Raw genomic sequence first — 13,690 nt, forward strand, 5'->3', positions numbered from 1 at the left:
TTACTATTTTACTCTTTCAAGTTATTCACCAGATTTATTATTCCAGCACCTATTTTCCTGGTATATTTTTTAAGCTGTCTTATCTATCGCTGTTACTTTGTGTTAAAACATAACCCTAGGTTTTTAGCATTATTTACTTGGGGAAATACAATCTTTTTATGATGATGGAGATAAACTTTCAATGAAACAAAACAAAACAAGGTAGTAAAAAAGCATAGGTTCCTGTTTATACCAAGATAAATCATATGGTCAGAATTTCTCCCAGGAAGCCACTAGGTGGCAGCACAACCACATCAGTTATAGGACCTCATTGACTACCTTCCTTGACTGTTTTTATTGTATCCTGAGTTATCATGATTTACCTTAAAACTAGTCTGTTATAAAAACAAACCTGATGAGGCAACTTCTGTATTCCCTTTTTCTGTTTTTTCACCATCATTCTCATCTTCTTGGCTGTTTGCTTCAGTTTCTTCAGTGGTTGCCTAAAAGAAAGATTTTTTCCACCTTGAATAAATAATCTCTTTGAAGGTTCTGAAAGGTAAAGGATTTCTTCCTTTGTTTTTTTTTTTTTTTTTTTCCTACTAGTAATCTTTAGGCCAACAAGGTGAGTTTCCTATCTGAATTCATTCTTTTCTATTTCCTAGGTAGCTTTATGGTGAAAGGCTGGGTTTGTTGGAAGGAGACATTCCATGAAGGAGAACAGAAGGGTTAAAGGGGCACCAGGTTACGGGGCAGACATACCCCCACACCTCCCCACCTCCTCTGGCTGCCTCAGAGGCACATCCCCACTTTCTACTTCCTTTCACCACCAAATTTCCAAAACCATAGTTTCCACCCACTTCCTCCCAAATGCCTTTAAAGTTGGCTTAGGGTCAAATCCAGTGAAAAACATTTTTTTTTTAAGATTCCAGTTAACCTCTCAGTAGCTTGTCTTCAGCATAGATGCTAGTGGCTCTTAGCATTGTGGATTTCACTCTTGAAGTTCCCTTCCTTCCTGGACTCCTAACAATTCTCTGTTACCCAAGTTCTCATTTTCATTCTGTTTCTTGCTTGCTCGCTTTCTCCCTCCCCTCCTCCTCTTCTCTTACTGGTTCTTATTCCTTTTCTTGTTAGACTATGGGTCATTCCTAAAGACCTCAACTGTCTTCCTCCACCTGTGCAGAATCACCCTCAAACGTGTCAGTTACTCCCACAGGCTCACCATTACATTGTCTATCCATTTATCACTTGCACGCTCACCTCCAGCCCTGAGAGTCCATCAAAGCTTCAGTTTGGCTGAGCTGACCATCAGTGTCATGGTAAATGGCTCATAATCAATCTGTTAACAGTTACCTTCAAATAAGCCCCTCCTCCACATCTGATCATTCTTGTTTATGGCATTAGTTTTCCCCACCACACATATCACACTTTGAAGTATTTCCTGACTCATCCTTCATCAGTGCCCATCATTTGCCAAGTCCTGCCAGGGTCCTAACACAATAGCCTTCATATCCATCTCTTCTTTCCTGTTCCTACAGCTTGGTCCCCAGTTCAGCCTTCACTCCCTTGTGCTTCCACCAAGGAGCCCCCCTGACTTGGAGCTTGTTGCCTGACCCCCTCGGGACGGCAGCACGATGCTCCCCTCTCTCAGTAGTACTTCAGTTCATCACTTTTATGCTTGTGTTCCTCCCTCTCAGTACTGCCTCAACTGTTAGTTTTATGCCCGATGGAACTAATAACATTAAAAGAATTTGAAACAACCTGAATGTCCAATAATTGGAGAATGGTTGAATGAAGTGCTACATACCTATAAAACATTATGCAGTCATAAAAATGGTGTTCAACAATAGTTAATGATATGTGAACATATTATTATCTAAACTTACTATCTAATGTTAAGTTAAAAAATGTAAACTATATATACAGTATGATGCCTATACATACAAGATTTTCTATATGTTATGTGTACACAAGTACACTTGCTAATACATATATCAAAAATGTATATAAAAAGACAGTAAGGAAATACACTAAAATGTTCACAGTGATTACTTTTAATGTGCTTCAATTTTGGATGACTTTCCTTCTTTTAAAATATATTTCCTATATTTTCTGTATTCCAAAATGTTCCACAATGACTATGCTGTGTATTACTTGTGTAATCAGAAAACAAAATCTATGTAACTTTAAATTATCTTTAGTTGGGAGCTAATTGACTCTATAGTGAATCCAAAATTCTCCCACTGATATTATAATAAATACTGGCTAGAATATACCTCAGCAACCAAAGAGAACAAGTTAATGTCTATAGTGTTTTTTAATAATAGTGTCTTATTACAAAGGGCTAAAGTTAAATTGTTTAAAGTGTGCAGGAACTATTTCATAAATTTTAAGAGGTTAAAATAAAGAATAAAACTGGTTTTAGAAAAGGCATTATTAAATACTTTATAAAATATCCCCATGGGTTCTTAAAAATGTATGGATTTATTGGTCTTTCATAAGTATATATATTTCACTCATAAGTCAAAATTTCCCTTTCAAGTAACCAAAATGAAAGCCCTTTAAAGTTAATGCATTGGTGTAAATTGTCATTGAATTCTTTAAAAACAAAGAAACTTTATGCAAGGATGCAATATATGCAAATTCATAAATGTGATACATCATTCTAAAAAAATGATAAAAATCATATGATCATCTCAGTAGGTACAGAAAAAGCATTTGACAAAATTCAACATCCTTTCATGATAAAACCTCTCAGCAAATTAGGTATAGAAAAATGTATCTAAACATATAAAGGCCATAACTGACAAGCTCACAACTTACATCATACTTAATGGTGAACAGCTGAAAGCTTTTTGTCTAAGATCAGGAACAAATCAAGGGTGCTCACTCTCACCACTTCTAGTCAACATAGTATTGAAAGTCCTGGCCAGAGCAAACGGGCAAGAAAAAGGCATCCAGATTGGAAAAGAAGAAGTAAAATCATTTCTGTCTGCAGGTGAAATCATCTTATATAGAGAAAACCCTAAAGACTCCACCAAAAAAACCTGTTAAAATTAATAAATGAATTCATTAACACTGTAGCACACAAAATCAATATAGAACTATCCAAAAAAAACAAATTAAGAAAACAATCCCATTTATAATAGCACCAAAAAGAATAAAATACTTAGGAGTAAATTTAACCAAAGAGGTGAAAGATATGTACAATGAAAACTATAAAACTCTGATGAAAGAAATTGAAGAAGGCACACACAAAAAGGAAAGATCTCTTATATTTATGGGCTGGAAGAATTAATATTGTTAAAATAACCACACTACCCAAAGCAATCTATAGATTCAATGCAATCCCTATCAAAATTCCAATGGTACTTTTCACAGAAACAGAAAAAACAACCCTAAAATTCATATGGAAATACAAAAGCAATCTTGAGCAAGAAGAACAAAGCTGGAGGCATTACACTTCCTGATTTCAAACTATATTACCAAGCTACAAAAACCAAAACAGTTTGGTACTGGTATAAAAACAGACATGTAATATAGATCAATGGAACAGATTAGAGAACCTAGAAATCAACCCACATTTTTATGGTCAACTAATTTTTGACAGAGGCACCAAGAAGACAAAATGGGTAAAGGATAGTCTTTTCAATAAATGGTGTTTGGAAAACTGGGTATCCACACACAAAAGAATGAAACTGGACTCTTTATCTTACACCATACACAAAAGTCAATATCTAAATGGATTAAAGACTTTAAAGTAAGCCCTGAAAGCATAAAACTCTGAGGAGAAAACATGGAGAAATCTCTTTGGCATTGGTCTTAGCAATGACTTTTTTGGACTTGACACTAAAATCTCTGGCAACAAAAGCAAAAGTAAACAAGTAAGACTACATCAAACTAAAAAGTTTCTGCCCAGCAAAGGAAACAACTAACCAAATGAAAGGCGATCCACAGAATGGGAGAAAAATATTTGCAAATTGTAAAACCAAAAAGGGATTGATATCAAAATATGTAAGGAACTATTACAATTCAATAGCCCAAAAAGCAAATCTCTCTATTTAAAACTGGGAAAAGGACCTGAATAGACATTCTTCCAAAGAAGATATACAAATGGTCAACTGAAGTCAGGTATATGAAAAGATGTTCAATATCACTAATCATCAGGGAAACCAAAACTACAGTGAAATATCACCTCACACCTGTTAGGGATGGTTATTACCAAAAAGTCAAAAGATGACAAGTGTTGTTAAGAATGTGGAGAAAAGGGAACTGTTGAACACTGATGGTGGGAATGTAAATTGGTACAGCCATTATGGAAAACTGAATGGAGGTTCCTCAAAAATTAAAAATAGAACTATCATATGATCTAGCAATCCCATTTCTGGGTATGTATCCAAAGGAAATGTAATCACTATCTCGAAGAGATATGTGTACTCCCACATTCATTGAAGCATTAATCAGAGTAGCCAAGATATGGAAATAACCTAAATGTTGATGGATGAATAGATAAAGAAAACGTGTATATATATTATTCATACATTCTGATACAACTATTAATATTATATTCAAATATACAATATATACACACAAATATTAAAATTATGCATCCATATACAATGAAATATATGTGACAACATATGTGAACCTGGAGAACATTATGCTGAGTGAAATAAGCCAGTCACAGAAAGACAAGTATTGCATGATCTCAGTTACATGTAAAATCTAAAAAATAAAAATTTAAAAAAGCCAGACCCATAGTAACAGAGAGTAGAGAGGTAGTTACCAGAGGCTAGGGTATGGGGGAAAGAGGGAGGGGAAAAAAAAGTCAAATGACTGTTGCCAGAGTCTGAGGGGAGGGGGCCAAGGGGGACCGATATTTAATGGGTACAGAGTTTCAGTTTTGCAAGATGGAGAGTCCTGGAGATGGATGGTGGTGATGGTTGCACAATAAAGTGAATGTACTTAATACCACTAAACTGTCAACTTAAAAATGGTTAAGATAGTAAACTTTATTGTGTATTTTACCACAAAAAAATGGAAAAGAATTCGTAAAAAATTCTTTGCAAATTCTAGATGTTTAGAAAAAAAGACAATAAAGAAACCTGAAGCAACAAGCTTTTCAAGCAGCTGAAGGATTTTACAACAGCATCTAGTAGCAAAAATGTGCTTTTTTTTGGAGGATGGGGTGGCTTTGACATCCTCATAACTAGATGAGCATTTTCTAATGGTGGATAACATGTATCAATTCTGGAAGAACATAGTATTACATTAAAATGCACCTTTAAAACACTAGGCAGGAAATAAGCATCACATTTATATTACTTAATGGATTTTGAAACTTTTTAATATATCAACAAGCCTGAGTTGAAGCTCTTTAAGAGACTTAATGAGTAGAAATAGTTAAATAAATCAAAGTCTCTTTTATTATAGTGAAGTTACACATATATGCTGTGTGTGTGTGTGTCTGTGTATATTGTTTCATGAACAACTGATAAGATAGTAGCATTTAAAGATCAACCAGTCTATGTATATAGCACAGGGAAATATATTCAATATCTTGTAGTAGCTTACAGTGAAAAAGAGTGTGAAAATGAATGTATGTATATTCATGCACGACTGAAGCATTGTGCTGTATACCAGAAACTGACACAACACTGTAAACTGACCATACATCAATTAAAAAAAAAAATCAACCAGTCTAGCATTACAAAAGAACAAACTGGGTTTTGTAATTTAAAGTAATCCCCCACACAGAGAAATATTAATATACAATAGTATTTTTTGTTTTATGACGTTAATATATAAAAATACTGTCAGAACTACCAATTTTCAATATAGAAAAGACTGGCCAAAGTACTGATTTATAGGTTGTCTCCCCAGATGGATTAGAGTATAGAAAACTGAGGCTGGGCAACAAATTTGCAGTTAAATATTGATGAGTGACGCTCTGGAGAACACTGATGTTTCCAGTGACTAGAAGTAACCACAGAAACTGAGCCAAAGCCTTCCCAGCCCAACAATGAACAAAGAAGTGGACACATTTCATTAAATCTCAGAGGCCACCAGTGCGTTCAGTTGTACTATTTTAGACACTACTAAGAAAGAAAACACACTGCCTGTTAGACAGAGGGCACTCTTGACTGTAAGGGCTGTCCGGATCCAGAGATGTTCAAATGCGGCCAGGGTGCCCCTTAGAATCAGTGCAGTAAGATCAATCTTGAAGTCCTTTAGACACATTGTACAATGTGATGGAGACCAAATCTGCCAGCACTGCTTCACTAAGGATTATTTTACTAGCACACCTCACTCTGGTAATGTCTTACTTACGCGTGACTAATGAGGAACTCCCACTGTCAAGAATGATCACGTTTCTGGATGCATTTCTATGTGGCTTAACATGCAAATACTGAACCCCAGGTGACCCAATTTATCTTCCCTTAAAATGATGCTTTAAAGGCTACATACTGTTGTTACTGTAGTCGCAGTCAGTATTCACTGCACTTGCCACGTGTCAGCACCGCTGGAGCTGGATTATCTTCCTCCGTCCTCAGAGCAAGCTTGTCAGGTCTGGACCAGTATGGCCCCCTTGATGCAGGTGAGGAAGCTGAGGTTCCAGAGGCTTAGTGACTTACCCAGAGCAACACTGCTAGCAGGCAGGGGAAGTGAGGTGACCTCAGTGCCCCATCATCTGGGCTTGGAGTCACATGCACTTCCAAGCTGTCCCCAGGTATTTAAAGGTTTTGAGCCATAAGCAGTCCAGAACCCGAAGAGTCCCAAGTTTACAGCTGAAATGATTTAAACTGTCTTTTCCACTCCCTTTCCTTCTAAAGCAGTCCACATCATCCTTTCCAGTCTACCATTTATTATGCAAAAGATGAGAACTCTCTGGAGGCTCTCAGGACAATTTAGCTAAGTCTCCACTTCCCAGGGTGGCTTGAGACCAGACCAGCCCCAGCCATCACCTCATCTCGGGACTTGCGATCCAGTCCAGGTTCTGAGGGGGCAAGTACCCAGCACAGTATCTGGCCCAGAGCAGACATACATATGTTAGGGAAACAAATGTTAGATGCATTATGTATGGAATTTATACCCTCAAGCTTAGTTTAAGTGCGTGCTAGTCATCAAAATCAGGCTATTACTAGCAAAATATTCAGAATAAATTAACAGAAAATGCAAGTTACAACACAATTTGAATAACATGAGCCAATTTAAAAAATATTTTATATACACTGAGAAAAAGAGAAGGATGCACTTTTTTTTTAAATCTTAATTTCTGAGTGGCTAAAATAATACGCAGTTTTAAACTTTCTTTATGGGCTTCTCTATATTCTGCTATATATGTGTGTGTGTGTGTGTGTGTGTGTATGTGTATGTGTATATATATATCGAGAGAGAGAGAGAGAGAGAGAGAGGGACTATATGCTGTCAAGGGAAGTCTCCCATCCAGTTTAATTTACTTCTGTCTGGATCCTCCATCCTGAAGGCTTGTTACTGCTGTACTCACACCATTACTTCAAAGGAGGTGAGTTCAAAATTACAGTTTGAACCAATACTGACAGACTCAGAGATTAGCCTGAAACAAACCCGCCTTGCTGGAAAATGTGCTCTCCGACCCCGACTTTCCTTTGGTTACAGCTGAACAGAGGAGAATGCTTTCCCTTCTCCTATTGGTAACACTGCCTCGAGAATGAAAACAAGTAAATAAAAACAGATCCCTGGAAGCAAATGAATGAGAGCACAGAAAGGTCTCAGTCCAGGAGCTGGCTCCCCTGGACTGACACCATCCAAACTGGCTCCAGTGCCAGGCTTAGCCCTGAGGCCACGGGTGGGAGGTGGCGGTTTCCTGGCTGAGAGGGACACGGTCTAGCCACACGTCTAGCTGGCATCGGGCGGCTCATTTTAACTAGAGTCTTACTGGCGGACCCGCCCAGAGAACAAGTCTGTGGAATGAATTGGAAACATGAAGCGGGGGAGGAAGAACAGCGCTGAGACCTAGGGCTCACGGGGTCCGGCTTCTAGGACAGGGGAGCTGCGAGAACTTGGACTGATCGTTTAAGCTCTCCGGGTTGGAAGATGTAATGTCCTGAGCTACTACTATTCAGTGACTCTGAGTGATTTCCTGGCTCCAGTCTTGAAAACATATCTGGACACGGGCCTGGAAAATCGGTCTATTTCTGTTTTGGCATCATGACCCAAGTGCCCCGTATGTCATGCGAGTGCTTCCCCTTTCACTTTTGTATCACCAAACATCTGTTTTCACTGGACATGGACAACCAGCCTCTCCATGCCCTAAACTTTTCAAACCAACGATGTGTAAGTCTGATCCAGGTCAGATGGGCTAGGTTTTTTGTTTTTGTTTTTTATTGTTCCTGATGTTTACTTTCTTGAAGTCTGCAAATGCGTCTGTATCTAAATATGTTTAATGACTCGAAAAAAGCATTAAATCTAACGCTCTGGCAATTAATTCTGGATGGAGAAGAACAGTTTCTACAGAAATGCCTGTTGACATTTGCCATCTAAAAGGAATCTGCAGTTGGTCTCCGTCGTAAGGAAAACAGCACCTACTCAAATGCCTTCACCCTGCTCTCACTGCAGAATGAAATGTTTCAAGAAAGATCTGATTGTCTGTTTTCCTGGATCAGAAAACATTAGCAAAGTACCACCAAATTTTCAAGAGGAAGGGCTAGAGCTTTGCCAAGGTAGAAAAAACGTATGTATCTTGTTAATCGTTTGAGAAACACAGATAAGTCGTTTGGATACCTCACAGCTGAATCTGGCCCGGGGTCTACGAGGGAGAATTGCCATAAATCTGGTGGGAAGGCGCCCCCCCAGTGGGGAGGGCGTGCAGGACATGGGTTGGGAAGAGCTGGCAAGAGGGAGCTGGTCACCAGACACAGAACAGAGTGACAGGTCAATGGGTGGGGGTCCTGGGGACCGAGATGGCAGAGGGAAGCCAGACGTGGGGAAGAGTGAAACAGGAGAAGCAAAAAGAGCATCAGAAAGAAACATCTGAGCATCTGCAAGGGTCATCACCTTCTGGGAAAATCTGCTCACCTCTGCATGTTTCTGCTGGACAGAATTACTGCTGGACTGGCTGACAAGTTGAGTTGGAAGACAACAAGGAGTTCATCTCATTTGTTTGAAATTCACTTCTGTTTAAGATGGTAATTTTGACACCTTACTTTAATCTAAAAAACATTGCACCTGTCGCCCTTTCGGGCTTCTGAAAAATACATGGTAACTTTCTTTCTCCCGTTTATTGAATGACAATGTTAAGAATAACTTAAGGGCATCTCTGTGAGTCACCGTAACATCAGGCTAAGTGCTCTATACACATAAATTCTCACAATGGCCATCGGCTGCATATACAATTATTAGCTTTATTTTCAACGTAAGTCAAAGCTCAGGCAGGGACTGATCTTTGACCCAGTGCATGGAGTATTTCAGAATTTTAGGAAAGGGTCGTTTTCGGCATCATCAAGGCAAGAAGAGATTCAAATACAAACATAACTTGCAGTAGATCAAGAAAACATGGACTAGCTTTGAGGGAGACATAAAACATCTTTCAAAACATCTCACTAAACAGGATAAATTAGTCCTTAGATCAGAAGACTTTCTGAATTCTTTTCCAGTCCTGGATTCTAGGAGTCTAGTATTTGGGCTATGATATGATTTTCTTACAAAAGTTAATATTTTAAAATGCAAAATGTTTCCACTGGGAAACATCTGAGAGATAACTGTGAGGGGCCGTGGGAGCCCCCATCCCTCTGGTTGGAGTGCATGGCAGCCAGTCATCCTCATCCAATCCACACATCTCAGCCCTGTGAGCCCCTCTTGGGGTCCTCTTGTGGAGTCCTCGCTGCTGTCCATGCCTTTGTTTCTGCTAGTCCCAGCATGTGGAATAGCTCGCTTCCCTCTTGCCTTCCAATGCAAATCTCACAAGTTTCAAAATCCACCTCATGCAAAACCTTCCCAACTGGACAAAACTCTAAATGACGATCTTACCTGTTCTTGCCATCTTATGTCCCTCCAGTCTTCTGACCTTATCATCCAGCACTTAATTAAATATTAGTTCATATACTTTTCTAGTTGTTTTATGAAAATTGTTTTCACAGCAAGTTTATGACTTTATCTATTTCAAAAGTTGAGCACACAGCAGGTCTCTCACTCATGCCTGTCAGTTAACAGGCAACCTTTGGCAAGGTCATTGCTATCACGACCTCATTATCTCAGAGGTGATACAACTGAAGATGATCTGTTGGTATCAATAGATAGAGCCAGAGTATTAAAAACTGAATAACACGCTAAGCTTAATTTAGGATCTATTTCTAAAGTAAGAGTCCATGGTCCCAAAGGTTTCAGATTAGGACAATGAGGGAGAAGAAAACTGAAGAGATGACGAAACGTCGTACAACAGGGGTGGTGAGGACCCAAGAGGCTAACGTCCAACCTCGCCCCATCGCCCACTGGAGTCTCGCAGCCACCCTCCCCACTGCTCTGCCTCTTGATCTGAATTAATGCTCCTGCCTACGGGCGCTATGCCCTTTGAACAGTTCCAACTTGCCCTGAAGGAACTGTGACATTTTAGTGGTGGGTGAGGTTACTCCTCTGTAAAAAGTTTATCTGTTGGGAATGCAGTTTTTGGAAGAAAGACACTATTTAAAAAGAAGAACACTATTCCTTTGACAGCCCCACAGAGTGGGACAAATGAATTAGAAACAGCAAATCAAGTCCCCAGCTGGTATCAAGCCTTGGGAGGCTGTCAAGTGCAGCCTCCTGTTTAAAGCTGGTCCCCATATTTTGCCATGACCAATGAATTCCACCGTTTCAATGGGAATATAACAGCTGTAACACCATCAAGAAATGCTTTCCTTGGAATACGGACAAGGAGGTAAAATGAGGAGTGGGTTTACTGGAGAAGAGATTCTTTTAACATGCCTCTTGGGGTAACATACTCTGAATGGAAAACTTCTGGTGTCATAAGTTGTAAGCGAGTATGAAGAGTGCTTTAGAAACAAGCCAAAATTTCATGTAGTACAGCTCACAACTTGGCTTGTAGTCTACCAGATCCATGCAGGTAGGTATCTACCCAGAAAATGATGTAACAGCCCCTGCCACAGTTAATTCAAGAGCCTAAAGGAAGAGACGCAGAGTAAATAAATGCTACGACCTCTTCAGAACCACTAGGGTTAATTGAACTAGAAGTTACTCCAAACGAGGGAGATTTTTTTTCCCCCAGAGGAACAGACTTCCAGGGTCTCTATGAGTTTAGACCTGCATCCTGAGGCTGCCCAGGATCAGGACGGTTTCCATAAAAAAAAAGTCCGCAAGGCCACCTTTTGCTGGGGGTTTTCCTTATCAAACTGTATCACTTTTGAAGTAACGGGATTTCTTTCAGATCATCTAATTTTGCTTCTTTTGAAGCAAGACACTTTTGGGGCTATGTAATCAAAGTGACATCTTTCAATCCATCTTCTCTTTGCCACCAGAGAGTGTAGCAGTACAACCACTATGCAAGTGGGAAACGCCTGGCATTAAAAGAGAACAGGCTGTTTTCTTTTTATGTTGTTCATTGTAAAAATAAGGAAATTAGTAATTATTGAGAAGAAGTACATCTTTATGGGAGGTTTAGTTAAACCTAAAAGCAAACAAGGCCCCTTTTCTTGTGTTTAGGATTCCATACATGATGGGTAAAGCTTTTCTCCCCAAAGGGTTAGAAGTTTTGAACAAGAGAGGTTAAATAGTTGGTGTAGGAAGTTCAGATCTTACACCATCTGGTCTCTTCATTTATTCCCTTAATTTCTGTTTGGAAAAAAATCTGTCTAGCCAATGGCAGGGTTCCCCCCAAACTCAAACAACAAAATGGTCCGAGGGCAGAAGTATAAGTAGAGAGAACACATGTGCCCGATGGCAGAGCCCTTAGCATCCGTCCTATAATTAATCTATGGGGTCTGACTCAGCCCTGTGGACCTCTGTTATGGGACGAGTGTGGCACCTGCACTGTCATTCCTCCAAAGCACAGCAGCAAAGGGCTTTGCTTGACAGCATGTGCAAAGGGCCTGTGAACTGGTAGACAGAGTACCAACTTGAGTCATGGAAAGGTATTTATGAAGGAACTTAGGAAACGCTCATCATTAAGTGTGACACAAGAGAAATTAAAACAGAATTACTAACGGTCCCAGAAAAGCAATTCCACCACTATAATGTCTAACTACTTCTCACTTAAATTTAAGAGCGTGAGTTCATGTTGACTCTAAGTTCCCATGCTACTAGCAGAAGTCAATATTCCATCCCATGATAATCTGGAAGAACTCTTCAGAGGTGGTAACATTTATGCAAATGAAAAGCAGAATTAAATCCCAGGTTGAGAGATTCAGCCTTTGCCTGGGTCACAAAACTTTGTTCCTGGAGACCAGCAAACAGGTCACCATGGGGAGGAAGTTATTTTGGTCTATTCCAATTCGAATCTTTCTAGGGCTTGAGAGCTGCAGGAATGACATCCTCTCAGCTCCTCTGAGAAAACATATTTTATTCTTCAAAAGACACATCCCGGTGATAAGAAAAACAGTATCTAGTCCTCTGGGTGGGATTAGCTAGCTGGGTCATCCAACTTAGCCCTGGAGCTGGAAGACAAGTTTCCCTCTGGACCGAACCCTTCTAGGAGCTGGCGAAAATCTTGACAGTTTTCCCCACCCTTTATAATTCCAGCCCAAAGGCTATAAATTAAAACTGCAGAAATCAGCCTCTGGTGAAGACAAATGAAGTTGAACAGAGTCCAGCTTCTACCCAGAAAGCCGGGCTGCACCTGTGGTGGTGACAGTCTGGGTTTGATCTGCAAAACCAGCATGAACCCCAGTGAGAGACCTAAGAAAAAGTGTAATCTCCATAGAGGCAAACATAATGTTATTTTGAATCCTCTCTTCCACTATTCTTGAATTACCCTACATTTTTCAGCTTGGCCATTCAACAGTGCTCCCAATTACTCTGGATTTTAGGGGCAAAGCTAATACAAACTTAATTTGATTCTTAATGAGTTTTTTTAAACTAATAAGAAAGATACCCTTCTACACATATGGTCAGGATCTCACGGCATCAGTTATTTTCAAATTGTTCTAACAAGTCTAACGGGGTCCTGAATACATGGAAAATGAATTCAGAGATTCATTCATTTCTCTGTAACACTAGAGGGCAATCACGTGGAGACAAGAAAGAGTTTTTTATCCATAGTTGATGTTACTGTTATACTTCTCTGTTTAGGCTGAACTGTGTCCTCCCCTAAATTTATATGTTGCAGTCCTAACCTCTAACACTTCGGAATGCGGACTTATCTGGAAATAGGATTTTTGCAGATGTAATTAAGTTAAGTTAGGGTGAGGCCATACTGCGGCAGGGTGGGCCCCTAATCCACTGTGACTGTGTCCTTGTGAGAAGAGGCGATCTGGACACACAGACAACACCCAGGGAGAGTGTCCTGTGCAGACGAAGGCAAGGCTGGGGCAGTGCATCTCCAAGGCACGGAAGGCCAGGGATGGCCAGCAAACCACCAGAAGCTGGGAGAGGAGCGCGGAGCAGATTCTCCCTCACTGACAACAGAAGGAACCAACCCTGACCACACCTTGACTTTGGACTTCCAGCCAGCAGGACTATGAGACAATTACTTCTGTCTCTTCAGCCACTCAGTTGTGGCACTTTGTCACGGCAGCTCTAG

At 39.8% G+C, this 13,690-nt stretch overlaps 1 protein-coding gene across 21 annotated transcripts in view; it reads right to left on the reverse strand.

Annotated features, from left to right (window-relative positions):
* Window positions 1-13,690, reverse strand: part of LIMCH1 (LIM and calponin homology domains 1) — a 307,532-nt gene that overhangs the window by 29,637 nt on the left and 264,205 nt on the right. For all 21 annotated transcript variants that reach the window (XM_064487129.1, XM_064487127.1, XM_064487128.1 and 18 more), the window contains one exon: window positions 392-482. In XM_064487129.1, the coding sequence (XP_064343199.1) occupies window positions 392-482 (91 nt within the window). The remainder of the gene's footprint in view (window positions 1-391; window positions 483-13,690) is intronic.

Source organism: Camelus dromedarius, chromosome 1, assembly GCF_036321535.1.
Source record: "Camelus dromedarius isolate mCamDro1 chromosome 1, mCamDro1.pat, whole genome shotgun sequence".
NCBI lineage: Eukaryota > Metazoa > Chordata > Mammalia > Artiodactyla > Camelidae > Camelus > Camelus dromedarius.